At 37.6% G+C, this 15,501-nt stretch overlaps 1 protein-coding gene and 2 long non-coding RNA genes across 3 annotated transcripts in view; all 3 read right to left on the reverse strand.

Annotated features, from left to right (window-relative positions):
- Positions 1-15,501, reverse strand: part of LOC134798948 (uncharacterized) — a 283,510-nt gene that overhangs the window by 31,018 nt on the left and 236,991 nt on the right. The gene's annotated exons all lie outside the window — the stretch shown is intronic.
- LOC134798991 (ras-specific guanine nucleotide-releasing factor 1-like) overlaps positions 5,220-15,501 on the reverse strand; it is a 77,802-nt gene continuing 67,520 nt past the window's right edge. Inside the window, exons 25-35 of the mRNA XM_063771416.1 lie at positions 14,135-14,277; positions 13,470-13,633; positions 13,153-13,255; positions 10,085-10,346; positions 9,617-9,714; positions 8,848-8,981; positions 8,065-8,213; positions 7,547-7,626; positions 6,733-6,850; positions 6,108-6,176; positions 5,220-5,366 (exon numbers count right to left, since the gene is read on the reverse strand). Coding sequence (XP_063627486.1) covers positions 5,220-5,366; positions 6,108-6,176; positions 6,733-6,850; positions 7,547-7,626; positions 8,065-8,213; positions 8,848-8,981; positions 9,617-9,714; positions 10,085-10,346; positions 13,153-13,255; positions 13,470-13,633; positions 14,135-14,277 — 1,467 coding nt within the window. The remainder of the gene's footprint in view (positions 5,367-6,107; positions 6,177-6,732; positions 6,851-7,546; positions 7,627-8,064; positions 8,214-8,847; positions 8,982-9,616; positions 9,715-10,084; positions 10,347-13,152; positions 13,256-13,469; positions 13,634-14,134; positions 14,278-15,501) is intronic.
- Positions 14,316-15,371, reverse strand: LOC134798945 (uncharacterized). The gene is made up of 3 exons (XR_010145289.1): positions 15,304-15,371; positions 15,119-15,192; positions 14,316-14,581 (listed from the first exon to the last, which is right to left on the reverse strand). It is a non-coding gene; the product is annotated as an uncharacterized LOC134798945 (long non-coding RNA).

The following is a 15,501-nucleotide window of genomic DNA, read 5'->3' on the forward strand; positions in this document are numbered from 1 at the left end:
CAAAATTGTGCTGAAGACGAGTGAAATTATTAAATAAACCACAAAATTCTATAAACAGCCACTGTTTTATCTACTATTACAACGATTCCTTAACCTAAGACAAAAATACTTAACCTTATAGAACTGTTTTTTAGTTCGGCTCACGTTGGGAACAAGAGGAACGTATTGGATAAGTCACGTCCAAAATTAGGTGTACCTTTTACTAATAGCATTGGCAATTTCCTAAATAGTATCTATAGTTATATAAATTGAAATACACTCAAAATTTCTTAAAAGAAAATTATAAACATAAATAAAAACTAACTAAATAAATTATTTTTAGATTTAGACACTTTTTAGGGAACTGAGGTAATTTATTTTGTCGATAAAATAGGCCGAACGACTTTCATATTTATATGCAAATTTCAGCAGCGGTAGGTATTAGGTACACCCATCCTTGGAACAAACAACGAGAACGCATGGGAAACTTACAATACAATATAACACTAACATTAAATGACATAGAAAAGGTCGTAGAAAAAGACATATCTATTCTCACTTGAAATCACGTTAGGTTACATCAACATCATACAATTTTCATCCACTAGTGACCCTTTTTTAGTGGTTTAATTTTAATAGATAAGAATATTAGCTTTGGCGTATTTATTAGTAGTGTAAAACGTAGTGTAATACTCACTTATATTATTAGAATTTTATTTAACTTTATGTATAGTTCAGGTAACGTTTAGAAGATTATAAATTTGGGTCACCATTTTAGGTTCATAGCTCAATTTAACAACTTTTCTAAAACAACTAAAAATACTTATTTTTAATTTATGCAGATAGTTTTCTGCATAAATTAATATATAAACATTTAAGTGAGTTGACTCATCTCACTAACTAGACAATTGTCAGCTAACCTGCCAATAAAGATATTGATTGTTCCTGCTATCATTATTTTACCGGTCAGAGATGGTACTGAATTGTACAGTGTCAGACGACGATTGTCAGTTATTGATATACTAGTTACTTGGAGTATAAATCAGCGGCTGTAGCATGGTAGGATTTTTATCGCCTGTCACTATGCCTGTCACTTTCACACTTACTTGTTAGAAAGTGACAGGCATGGTAACAGGCGATTAAAATGCGACCATGCTACAACCGCAGTAGAGCTAAGATTTTCAGTTTTTTATCATCTGTCATCATGCCTGTCACGTTCTAACAAGTATGTAAGTGCGAAAGTGACGCGTGACATGACAAGTGATAAAAATCCGACCATGATACCGCCACTGGAGTTGTCCAATAGGCATGATAAAACAACAGGATTACAACAAAAGTACACTTTAGCAGTATACATACTTAAGCAGTCGAATAGACGAGTAATATTTACAATAACAACCATGTTAACGAGTAACAGACAACCATAAACACTAAATTAATTTTAGTCATTGAAATGTAATTTGATCGATCACTGTAACAAATCAGTGTATAATGTATATCAATCAATCTTGAAAACTGATCAATTGATGTATTTACTTGTAGTAAGAGTACAAGTCAATTCTTACTTAAATTGTTAACAATTTGTTATGTTTCATTCGATACGAGCTTGAAAACCCCGGAACAAGGCTCGGAACCGGTTTTTTCTTTATACAAATAATACCGGTAAAATTACGATCTTTTTCGTTCTTTGGTTTATTTTTTATTTTTTATTGGGACAATCTAATAATACGAAGTTGTTACCTAAATACATATGTATATGATTCAGTCTTACGTAAAGAGCACAAAATAATTAAAAAGTATTGGGCTATTTGGGGTTTTTGAAAAAAACCGGTTCCGAGCCTTGCCCCTGAATTTCATTGGTTGTGGTGGTTTCCCGTGTGGTGAGATTTCACATCTCACCACACGGGATTGTTAGAGGTCTTGCTAAATTGGAAATTCTAATGAAGTATAGCGTGAGTATTGAACAACCAATTTAACTAGGCTTATATTGACCGGTATATGAACCGTGATACCCGTGAACAAGATATCCCGGTCGATATAATTCTAGTGAAAGTAACCGTTTAGCTAGGACCCTAAATGGCGCAACAATCGCGGAGCGTGATGTAATGGTACAGTCAGCAGCAGAAGTTGCTAAGTGGGCGAGGTGTTCAAAATTACCTGGACACGCTCTTATTCTCTTAATAATAAAGTCGCGTCAAGATCATTTTGAACACCTCGCCCGCTTAGCAACTTCTGCTGCTGACTGTCTCACCGGAAGATCAGCGCTGACTTTTGGGTTAGCATTTATGCTGAGGCGGGATCATTTCGTGGTAACTATTTATTTATTTTATATTTAACTTTCTTTGTTGTTCTTTACTTGTGTATGTTATAGTTTATCACGAATAAATGAGATGATGATTCAGACTGTACCAATCGGCGTGAGCGTTCTTCAAAGTCGTATCGAAACAATGTCAAAACCGTAACAAATTATAAATAAGAATCGGCCTCTATTAAGGTAATCGGACATTTCAAATACTGTATTTTAATTTATTCTCCGTTTCTAATGGTACTTATTAAATACTTAATATAATTACATTAATTACGTACGTATAATCTGAACTGTTTATCATTTTAGCAGCATTTAGAATATCCGTTCATAATTTTTATAATCATAACATTTAACTTCAATATAATTAATGAGTTCTGTTGCTATATTCAGACTGTGTTTACTTTTTATAAGTTTATTATGACGCTAATCGATTATAATTTGGAAATATAATTTACCCACTTTATTACTGTGATATGTTTTATATTAATGGTAGTTGAACTAATTGACAATGACAGTATTTTACAAGAGGTTTCTTTTGTTTCACATAAAGTTTTGAGTCATAATGTATTGTTTGTCATATTATCATTAGTCTTAAAACTGAAACCGTAAATTTTTCAGTATTTTCGTAAGGTTATGTTATAGATAGGTTAGCTTAGGTTAGGTTTGTTTTATGGCAATCCTGAAAAGTACGCGTCTCGTAACCAAACGAATTTATGACTAACGAAAACGCAGGCAAACAATACATTATGATTTATGATATGACTTAAAAATTTATGGGAAACAATAGAGACCCATTTTACAAAAATATAGCAAGAGGTAAATTGCATTAGTAAAATGTGCAGTCATTAAATTATTTATTATATTTCAATTAATATAGTTAGGTACATAAATCTCCATCGTTTATTTATGTACATATGGTTTTATTTCATTTATTTTAAATCAAATTTTTTAATTTTTCATAAAATATACTGAGTCTTTAAATATCCAATATTTAGGTTGTCACAGTTATTAGACGGTTACAATAATTAAATATTCTAAAGGGGCCCACTGATTAACAGTCCGCCGGATGGTATCTGCCTGTCAGTTGTTCGGAACTGTCAACTTTTGTTCTAACTGATAGGCCGATTCCGTCCGGCGGAATGTTAATCAGTGGGCCCCTTTTGCACATTTTTATGTTATTATAAGTAGTTAATACTCGTATGAGACATTAAGAACATGATTTTCATGTCTAAACCGATAAGCATCATCGTTCTGATAATATTGTCCTAATTCTACACATACACTTTTCTTTTATTTTACATTTCTCACTTGGTATAATACATTACAATGCATTAACTATTACAATTTATTTTCTTAATTATATCTATTAGAGTGCACGTCTTAGAATTTTAGTCATAAGTTTAAGAATCTTTCTGACATTTCTTCTACCCCTACTTATTATTTTACTGCAGGTTGGTACCTCTCCTTACATTGCATTTTGTCAGTAGTGTATTGTGATAGCAAAGACATATGTAACCTCGTATAAGACGAATAAAGTCTAAGGAAAAAACGTGCCTCGGAATTCAAGTAAAAGTCATTCTCGAATAGATGCCGCACACACCTTTAGCCTATCCTCGGCTAGATGGCGTGACGACACCGTTTCATATTTAACAATTTTAGCACATAGATATCAGTGAATGAACATGGATCAAAATGATATAAAAATAATAAAATCATTTATCCATATATATACATTTTTTGATAACTTTATACCTTTTTATTTTGAGTTTTAGTCGTGTGTCGATAGATGGCAGTAAATTTACAGTGACTACAAAATTTACAATGACAGGACCCTTCTATACTATCTATTCTTTTTGGTGATAGTAATTAGATTTATCTATCTATCACAGGTACCAAGCTGCATTGAAAATAACAAATAATCATCTGCGGTCGACTATCATCAGGCATATTCGAATTTAAGTTAATGAATCTGTTTCCGATACGATCTGCTTCCGATATGATACTGATCTGTCAGTGTTAAGTGACGTTTTTGATTGAAGAAATGTCACTTTTGACACTGACAGATCAGTATCATATCGGAAACAGATCGAATAACTAAAATTCGAATACGCCTGTAAAATTCAACGGCATGGTATATGAATAATATACTTTTTATATACATATTTACGTACGCTCCACGTTTGACGCTAACGAAGACCGCCATTGATTCAAACAGTTTGAAAACAATATGACGGTTGGTGTCAGCGTCGAGTGTGCTTGATGTAGCGAGCGTTCCATGGTTCTCGGGTCCAGTGGCGTAATTATACTCTGTATATTTAGGTACTTAAATAAAAGTAGACAAATCATTTGTTCATTTTCGGATAGTTATTTATAACATTTATTGACTAACCAACCTTATACAAAACCACCTGGATCAGTCACTGAACGACCTGAGTTTAAGCTACATTATTTGAACATGTAATGTTTTCACCTACCGTCAATTGGTTTAAGAAGCCATTTAGGGTAGATTTTGTTTACTCTTTTTTAAATACCTAAAAATATAAACTATAGGCTTGGGAAAAGTGGCCACACACTTAAGGAAGCCCGCAACCGTTATATTACCTTGGGAATACACTTTGAAAGGGCCTCACAGATGCGACTTCGCTCACGACTAGATTTGTTCACGTAACATCACGACTCGGATATACAGACTATAGGCGAGGGAAAAGTGGCCACACACTTAAGGGAGCCCGCAGGAGCCAACCGTTATAATATTGCCACCGCAACCTTGGGAATACATTTTGAAAGGGCCTCACAGATGCGACTTCGCTCACTAGATTTGTTCACGTTACGTCACTGCTCGGGGTCTATTCAGTGTACCCAGAGTTAGCCGCGCGTCCTAGCGCTCGGGCCGCAGGGGCGCGAGCGCCGCGAGGGACGCGCGTCGCCGGCGCTAGGAGCCGGGCGACGCGGGCGCCGCCGAGTGCGAGTGCAGCCCGGCCGCCGAGCCGCGCGCCACGCGGGGCTCCAGCTCCAGAGAGAGCGTGTATTGCCGCTCTTCAGGGATCACGAGGTTGCGGTCGAGGAGGAAGTCGCAGACCTGATAAAATAAAAAATGTATTGCTTTATAAGTTCAGCACGGCAACACTGTGCAGCTCCTGCGGGCGCACCACGGTCGCATTTTTACCGCTTGTCACCGTGCCTATCACGTTCTAACAAGTATGTAAGTGCGAAAGTGACAGCCATAGCGACAGGCGATAAAAATAGAACCATGCTGCGCCAGGTGGACAGTGTTGCCACATTAAGAAATCCGCTTTCTATCCTTATTTTCATCATCATCTTCCCCGTGTTATCCCGGCATTTTGCCACGGCTCATGGGAGCCTGGGGTCCGCTTGGGGCCCTTACCTTGGTTTCCTATCCTTATTTTATTGCATCAAAATTGAAGTGTCGGATTACTGGTTCCCTATCGGTCTCTGGTACGTTATGTTAAGCCGTTTACTGCTAATCACGACACGTTGTCGTTTTGCCTTTACCAATCATTTTGGCTACATGCCGGGAAATCCATGTTATCGGCTACGACCGTAGCTCAGCGGTGAATAAGTTAATACATTCAGCTGTAAAATTGAATATTTTGTGTGCCTTGTTCTTTTTGATTACTTTAGTCATGTCACGTCTTGTACGGCTACCACCAGTTTTGACACTGACAGATACGCTAGCGTCTACGTAAATTACTTTTGGTCACATTTACGGCGCTATTTCTTAACCTTTAGGTAATAAACTCTCGATTATTTAACTGCGGGAGTGAATGGAAAATGTAAAAAATCACAAACGTTGACTCACTTTTGGAATGTGATCTATCTTGTACGGTGTTTGCTGGCAGTTTCTTATTTCTCGAATAACGTGCGCAATCTGAAATGTACGAAAGATAAATATTAGCGTATTATGACAAAAGGTATTTCGAAAGGTGTTTCAATAGTACATTACGATACAAGTGCGAAAAGTAGGCGACCAAAGGGAGTGTTTTAAATCGACACGAGTTGCGAATTACCCTTTCGCACGTGTATTGTACAACGTTTTACAGTATATATGGCCCTTTAAATTTTTGACATAGGCACGTATTGTCCTTATATTCCCGCCCTAGAGCGGAATCAGAAAATCATGATATTGTTGTCACATAGGCCTCGGAAAATTAAGTTCAAATGTACAGTCGCCATCAAATATATTGGAGCGGCCAAGGCGCTCACAAATATCTGAACACGTCTCTATTGTCAAGGCGTTAGAGTGCGTGTTCATATATTTTCGAGCACCTCGGCAGCTCCGATGTATCTGATGGCGACTGTAGTACAGTCGACGTCAAAGATATGTTTACACGTTTTGCCTTATTACAAAGGAGTAAGGCGCAAAAGTGTAAACATATTTTTGACGTCGACTACAACAACAGCAAATTTCTTATACCTGCACTTACCATGCGCATCTTGGAAAAGTTGAGCAGGCCATCAGGAGTGTAGTTGGTTGTGCCCTCGTCGATGAAAGAGAGGTCCGACAGGTACATACCCAGGTACGGGATGCACGGCGGATCGCATCTGTCAGAAATTGTAACGTTCTTAAAAAAACCGGACAAGTGCGAGTCGGACTCGCCCACCGAGGGTTCCGTACTTTTTAGTATTTGTTGTTATAGCGGAAACAGAAATACATCATCTGTGAAAATTTCAACTGCCTAGCTATCACGGTTTATGAGATACAGCCTGGTGACAGACGGACGGACGGACGGACGGACAGCGGAGTCTTAGTAATAGGGTTCCGTTTTTACCCTTTGGGTACGGAACCCTAAAAAAGGACATATTGACACAAATAGACTAAGCCCCACGGTAAACTCAAGAAGGCTTGTGTTGTGGGTACTCAGACAACGATAGGTATATATAATATATAAACACTTAAATACATAGAAAATAACCAGGACTCAGGAACAAATATCTGTGCTCATCACACAGATAAATGCCCTTACCGGGATGCGAACCCGGCACCATCGTCGGTCGTCGGAATAGTTGCGATACTATAAAAACGTACGTAATGTGTGATGGCAATTATACCTAATTGCCACTAGTAGCTTAAACCTCACGCATAGTATTTACTACTATATATGTGTACGATCTAATTGCCAGGACTTCATAAATAAAAGAAAAGGGTTGCGGTAATTATAGGAATCCGAGGATAATAAATATAATAAAATTACTATTAAATAATTTATTTGTTACAGATTTTCAAAATTAGGTACTGACCTGTGAAGGGCATCTCTTAAAATTCGGAACCGACATTCAGACGATATGATAGTCTGCATCTTTTCAATCGTCTGTTTGCTCTGAAAAAAAAAATTGAATAAAACTGCTGGTTGAATCAAAAACCATGGACTTACATCTACCTACTGGACAGTACTTACTTTTATTAGGCAATCAAAACTAAATTAAATTACAGAGTTAGTTAAGATTCTATGATGATAGGATAATAAAGAAAATAATATCTAAAACTATGAAACGCGAAAAAAATACTCGTATATGACACTTTTTATGAAGAGCCCGTCTTATATTTTATATTTTTTCGCACATCGTTGTTCAAGATATTACGATACCTGACTGTACTTGATGCGTGATGACAATGACTTTACCCTTCCAAAAATGAACATCCACGCAAACGGTGAACTTACTCGAGGCCTTCTCCCAAGTCTTCTTGAGAGGATACTCCAATGTGTTGGACAGTGCAACTGTGGGTCCATGATAGAGCCCTCAAACGGTGAACTTACAGTTTTGGAAACCTTCTCCCAAGTCTTTTTGAGACGATACACCGATGTGTTAGACAGCGCAGCGCACACTTGCAGCACACCGTTGAAGTTATGGAGACAACGCGCGATGTCGGCTACTGCTGCCCACTTTTCAATGGCGGCCACGCGTCCTAGAATAAACAAATTTCTTTTGGATAAATAAATGTTTTTATTGCTAAACTTATATCGACCGGGATATGGACCATGGAAATATCGGGAGCTTGAAAACAATCAAAAGGTAATTACGGTCTGTATCCCGGTCGATATAAGTCTATAGTGAAATGAACCGTGACGTGAATCATTCAAAAACTGCTTTTATTGCTGACTCTTTTTGCATATGTATCAACACTTTGAGACCTTTTTATTGAGTTCAAAGATGTGTTTTTTACCTGAATGAGCTTCTTTGACGAAAGTGAAATGATTCTAATTTACTTTCTACTTCCCTTTCTAAAGCTCGGTCTTGGACTTCACAGTCGCATGGAAGCACGATGTCAGGGCCGTCTTAAACTATGCTGGGGCTCTTGGGCACATAAGAAATTGGGGCCCTCTTGGAAAGTAAAAAGGCGAATTAAACATTTTTCTACTATGATCTTCTATTTGTTATGGGTAATCAAATATACTGTTACTGTCTGTCCTTCGGGGCCCCCTGTGGATGGCGGCCCTGCCCAGCGTAGAGTTCGGGCTTCCACCTTAACGTCTAATTTAAATAAAATTCTAAGAAGTTTCACATAAAGATGTATTAGGTTTCACTTTGGAAATGCGAACCTGCTAAAGTATATTTCTTGAGGATTTCCGAGATGACGAGGTTGGAGATGTGATTGAAGTGTGATGTCATCAGCAGGATGTGTGGCGCTCGTTCGGCCTTGTCGGCCTTCGTCCACGCTTGCCCCAGGAATTCTCTGAGGGATTACAAAAAATATTCCTTATATCATAGCATAGGCCACATAAAACCCTAGTTTTCTGCAGTTTTGAAGTCTTGTCAAGAGACGGGACTTATAGATTAAAAGGTCGTTGACGTGTGTATGTCATGTATGTATCTTAGAACATTTAGTAACAGTAGACGCATTTTTTATAATTTTCTGTACAAAACAGCGGGGGAGGGGCACGTCAAATGTATGGCTATTTTGTACGTAACGTACAAATAGCCATGTCAGATAAACGCCAGTCCATACAAAAGTTTGCACAAATTGTGCAAGGTTTTCGGCAGAAGTAGCTGTCAGCTCCTACAGGCGACTCCAGTTATTAAATGCTCTAAGGTATGTATGGAATCACAGTTAGATTTAACTTTGCATCCACTGCTGATAAGTGATAACATTTTTCAAAGATTGACACTAATATAGAAACAGAGACAGGTAACATTAAAATATAAATTAAATATATTTAATGACAATTACGGGCCTAACGCGATTAACTTTCATTATTTTTCCGACGTCTCTGCTAGATTGCACTAGCTGTGGCCACAGAGAATCAGTCTACAAAATATGTGTACAAAACGCGAGAGTTTAAAGTGTTATATAAATTTTATTCTCCTTACTCGCTGTGAATGGAGCTAAAGATCTGATAGTCCAAATACGTCATTTGCTCAGCTATCTCTAGTGCTGACAGAGTCTCCACGCTTTCTTTAGTTGGTACCTGCAAAAATAAATAGTAAATTCCAAAAATACTATGGAAATGCAGACGTTGACAATGGCTATAATAATGACAACGATCACGATAATGAATATACCAATAATTAAGATGATAATATTGATAATGATGTCCTAGATGATGTTGATAGTATTTATGGAAATGATAAGTTTTTCCCAAAGGTAAATTGAAACGCGCTTAGTTTTGTCACGTTATGTAAAATACTGTATAATAATAATAAATATGAAGATAACAATGATGGCGGTGATAGTATTGATATATATGGTAAAGATGATTTAAATAATGAAGTCACTGATGATATTAAACAAAATAAAAATGGTAATAAAGATTACCTATTGGTAGTAATGGTACTTACTGGAGGCGGAGCAAACAGAGCTTTCAAATCCACTGCCCTGTCAGGTGACCGTTCCAACAGCCTCAGCAGCTGAGCAGCTGCCTTGTGTTCAGCTGGCAACAATCCTGGACTGGCCTCGATCTCCTTCAGGAAGTCCATGGTGAGACCGCGGAGACGCTCGTCTGACCAGAAGTCGGAGGAATGCTTGGAGATCCAGTGTCTGATCGTGATGAGACAAGATAAATAGTTATTAATGTGAACCTCATGTTGTTGTTCGAACAGTCTTTATTTACGATAAGCATGTAGTTCAGGCGGTCTAGCATAAGTTGCGTTCTCGCGCGCGAGTCCATACTTGAAGTCGCGGTTGATGTATGGAGTCGCGCGCGAGAACGCAACTCATGCTAGACCGCCAGGTCTTTATTTATATGTTTCGAAACGAAACAATTGATTGTGACATTTAGTTCTCGCTCTAACAGAAAGGAAGAACAGGCAAACTATTTAATAAATTCCTTAGAGCTTTCGCCTCTGACGAAAATTTCTTGTTGATACTATGACGTTAATATTGATAAGCATATGCACGTCGACTGATGAATTTCTCGCCTAACAAATGTTAAATTTCATTCATCTTTGCACAAAATGCTATCACTTTTTTCTGAATTCTGGTTCCAAATAATTTTGACCATGGTGTCCAGTGACCATGAACCTACTTATGTTTCCTCTCACTCAACACTCTTAAGAAACCACGAGATTTTCTAACCTAACCTATTTTTTTTCTAAACTGCTCACCTCAGCACATTCAACACTCGCATGGTAGCAGCAGTAGATATAACAGAGTCTCGTCTAGTCTGCGGCGGTGATGTAGTTGGCGGTGACCGAGGGTTCGACGAAGCCGACGTGGCCACGGCAAATGCAACCGCTGCCGTTGACGTACTGCTCCTACATATTGAAAACTCCAGTAGAGACAAAGAAAATATACACGGGATCTGAGAGACTAGCCAAGATAACCGTATAGTAACCAACGCCAATCGAAAACGAAAGAAGAATGTAAGGAAAAGTGACGTGTGCGTTTCTATACATACAAATACAAATAGTTTATTTCTAAAAATATAAACAGTTACATTTTATACTGACCTCCACACCTACTCTAGGCGGCAAGGCCTGTCCCGTAAGGAAAATCATGCGGTTTACATAAAGATAAATTATTTAAGTTTCGTTTGGCGTTTTGTATAAACGGTTGTCATTTGGCTAGATCTCTTATTAACAGATAATGGTTAAAAGTGCGGGCTGCAGGTTACTTAGGAACATTCCGATAAAAAAGCCTAACCTTCGGGTGTTTATGGTTTTCTACTTACAAAGTACAATATGCTCAAATAGGGAGTTTGCATGAATCTCAAATAGCTAACTTACCTGAGCATATCCTTTGAGTATAACCGAAATGTTACGCCAAATTTAGTGGCTCAAAAACTTACTTTGGTCTTTGTCACGCTGACCAGTGAAATAGCCAAAACCAATTATACATTTTATATTTTCATTTAATTTGTTTTTGAAACCGTTATTAAAAGTTTTTATTAGTTCATAGAAAGACATCTCGCTGAGCATCATGATAAGTCGATGAGCACAAAATTATTTGGGTAATAGGAATAATAGTAATGACGTCTAATATTATTTTATATTTGTGCATAGTTTCCTAGATAGCCGTTTTAGTTTGTTAAAGCCTGACGTAGAATTTATTAGGTGATGATAAGGACACAGAATTTACTAGAATGTTGACATGTAAAGGTAAAACTTTTAAGATTGAAACTGAACGGATATTGTTGGTTAAAGGTAAAAAGATAGAAACCAAAATAAAGATTAGTATAAATTACGGAACGCCACATAATGAACTATAACTACTACATGCATAGAGAAAAAGACAAATAGATAGAAAATGTAAAATTAAAAACGATTTAAGTTCATGCATATATTGATTTAGTCAAGAATTTATTTAAAGGAGACATAATGAATCACAAATCATAATACATGGACAGTCTCTTAAGTAGATAATTTTGAATCAATCATGACGCAAAAACCTCAAAGATATCAATCGTTCAGGCGTTTACATCAATGAAAAGGATAAGATTAAATCGTGCCAATTTTCTACGAATTTCAAAAATATTTTTTACATACAAATATCCGAATTGTGTTAGTTCCTGTTTTCTGATTTTGATGGCGTGAGGCTTGTGACAGTTGTGACTGAAGACCATGTAGGAAAAGTTAACAGAAGTTTGATAAAGAACAAGTATGAAGATGGAAGCTAATGTAGACTGAATTGCTGTCGATGTGATAGCGGTTGAGTATAAGCAGATTCAAAGTCAAAAGTAAAACGTGTGGTGAGTTTTGTTCAAAGTGTAGTTCGGTGTGCCCTGTGTACTACATCAATCGAGGACCATACATAAAAATCTTAAAAAGGGCAAAATTCTAAAAATTCTAAAGAAGCGTAATTTCAAAGTCGTCCTCTACGGCCGCTCTAAAAGCCTGCAGTCTACGAGTTACCTCTCAACCACTCACCACAACGGGTCTTTTCCAAAGCTGTTAAACGAATACCAATTGAATTATTCAGATTTTTTATTTCTAAACAAATTTGTTGCGCGACGGATGTCACGATCCGACCCGTAATTGTGTGCAAGTTATTTAAAAATTGTGATTGTACAATTTTAGAAAAGTTACATGCCACAACATTGAGATTTGAATAAGCTCTCAATTTGTGCTGAACAATAATTAGTAAATCGATAAAGTTATGAATAAGAGAGATGATGATAATGATAGAAAAAATAATAGGTTAGTCCTACCTCCTGTGAGACTGGCGGAATGACGTAATGACCACTCCTGCCTTGGATTGGCTCGTTTCACGGCGATAATTCTGGAAAGGTATAGAAGACAATAAGATATCTAAAGAAGAGTACACGCTAGGTGGGCCACCTGTTCCATTGGCGCTTACCGCTACGAAGCTGAAAAATACGTTAGCAGCTTCGAACGTAGTGTGTAGTTCGCGCTGGCAATAAAGGTATTTAGAGCTTAATATTTTTTTGTTATAGACAAAATGAATATACCTGTACTTGGGACACCTGCGAAGTGACAGAGGAGCGTGGCTCCGAGCCACCCCAGTAGCGCCGCCTCTCGCTGTTGAACGAAGAGTTGGTGAAGCGACGTTCGCTGCCAAAGAAATCGAGACGTTAGGTGAGATTTTTGATTCACACGGCTCGAAGAAATTTAAGTTGAAAAGTGGAGAAAGAAAGAGCGTAATATTAATAATTGACTCTCGGCATCACCTTTATTGAATTGTGATAAAAAGCGGTTAATAATATGGCTGATGGCTATACTCTTCTGAAATTGAAGTTGCGTCTTGAAATGGATTCCATGGTCATACCTGACTGAGCGCCGAGGTGTGTACCGTCCTGTATCCGAAGCCCGCCGGCTCTCTTCAGCGGCGGCGGCGGCCTCCCGCGCACCTTCGGAGCGGCGCCGTGCCTCTGAGGCCGACGTGGCTGCAGGCAGTAAGCGCCGTGGACTTTGCGACATTGTGCGGACTCGCTGAGAAACAAATGAGGGATTTGGATATGACTGTTTTAGTGTGATAAGTTCATTTAATAATTAATTAAGCTCATTTAGTAATTTTTATTAATGTGCGACTGCGGCTATCATCCGCATCCGCACTCCGCACCCGTCAGATACTTATACGTTGCACCGATTCCTTATCGGCAAGTAAAGCGCATTAGAAAGCACACTTACTATAGATACTTAGGTATGCAAGCTTATGACGGTCGTGTTACAAAAGGGTCAGAAAAGATTCTTCCTTCAAATAATAATCAAAATTCAGAATGAAATTTTGATCTTTTCTTTCTTTCTGGAGACATTAATCTCGGAAAAGATTAAGCTTCACTTTGGGCTCTGGGTTAGGTACCTAGTCTATTCTAAGAACGATTTCCATCAAATCTGCTGTAGGTACTAATGTGATTGATGTATTTAATGCGATCTTGGTCAAATCATCGTTCCACCGACGGACCTTCCTTAAAGATACTTCCCTCCAAAAACCTCTGCCATATCTTGAATTTCTTCTCTTTCTTATGCTTCTCCTGTTCCTCCTCCTTATTCTTAATATCCTCATCGCTCTGGTCCACCAGCTTTTCCTTCTTCGTGATGGCTGCTACCGCATTCATGTTCTTGGAGTCTATCCGCTATACCTATTAAAGGATGTCCATCATCAAACCTTCTTAAAGAAACTTACCTCTGAAAACCTCTGCGATATTTTAAACTTCTCCTCTTTTTTATTCTTCTCCTGTTCTTCCTCCTTATACTTAATATCTTCATCACTCTGCTCCACCAGCTCTATGCTCTCATCCTTCATGATGGCTGCGGCCACGTCATTGTCCTTGGTCGGGGATTTCCGGGTCTTGGGGTCCGGGGGTTCGGGGCTAGACTTCTTTGGGGTCCCCACTAGGGTTACTGAGCTTATGCCGCCGGGGGATGTGGGGGTTGTACCTTTAAATATATATATTTGTTTAGTGTGCCAGGTCGACCAAACAGTAAGTAGTTGACAAAATGATTATTCGGAAATGAAAAGAAGGGTTACCTTTCAAAGTCTCATTGCTAGAAGACGTGGCCATTATCTTTGGGATAGTTAAGAGACTGTTGTCTTTTTCTTCTTTTTCCTCCTCCTTTTGTAAGCATGGTTAAAGACCGATAAGAACATTAATCACTAAAATCACTATTTACTTACGCTGTTTGCTTATTTGAATGCTTATTGAAGTTTTTTTTTTATCAAATTAGTAATTTGGTGTAAAACAAATTGATTAAACACAACTTTAAGTTATTTATATACCATATACCTGCTTATTTTATTTCTAAACATCATAGTTGAAACAAGTAGCTCAGGGTTAACCAACCTTTAACCTTATTTTAAGGCAGCAGCAGTTTCCTTTGACACTTTTGACAGATGCTTTTCTTGTTAGTGTTTTTGGCCTAGCTCCAAATTAAATTCAAAGGTGATAAAAACACAGGTGTAAATAATTGATTTACCTTGCATACGCTTATTGAAGAAGTCCGTCGTGATGGCGCCATTAAATATGGTGATAGCTTATCGTCTTCCTCACCTGCGTAAAAATTAAACGCTTTTAGTTCCTATCTTTATAAATACCTTTAGGACATAATAAGGATGAATAAAGTGTTATATAATTAGAATAAAGGCTTAAGTGTAAACTTACTTTTTAATCTCGAAGGTTTCCAATGCCAATCTCTTTCACTGAATTCAGATCCATATCCTGAAATTAAAGAAATTATATTTAAAAGAATTAATGAATTTTACTCAAACCCACTTCAACTTTTGACAGAGAACAACAACATTTTTACAATAGAAGAACGTCTGGTGTCTACGAATACATAAATTATAATGTGACAGTTGC

Source organism: Cydia splendana, chromosome 17, assembly GCF_910591565.1.
Source record: "Cydia splendana chromosome 17, ilCydSple1.2, whole genome shotgun sequence".
Taxonomy (NCBI): domain Eukaryota; kingdom Metazoa; phylum Arthropoda; class Insecta; order Lepidoptera; family Tortricidae; genus Cydia; species Cydia splendana.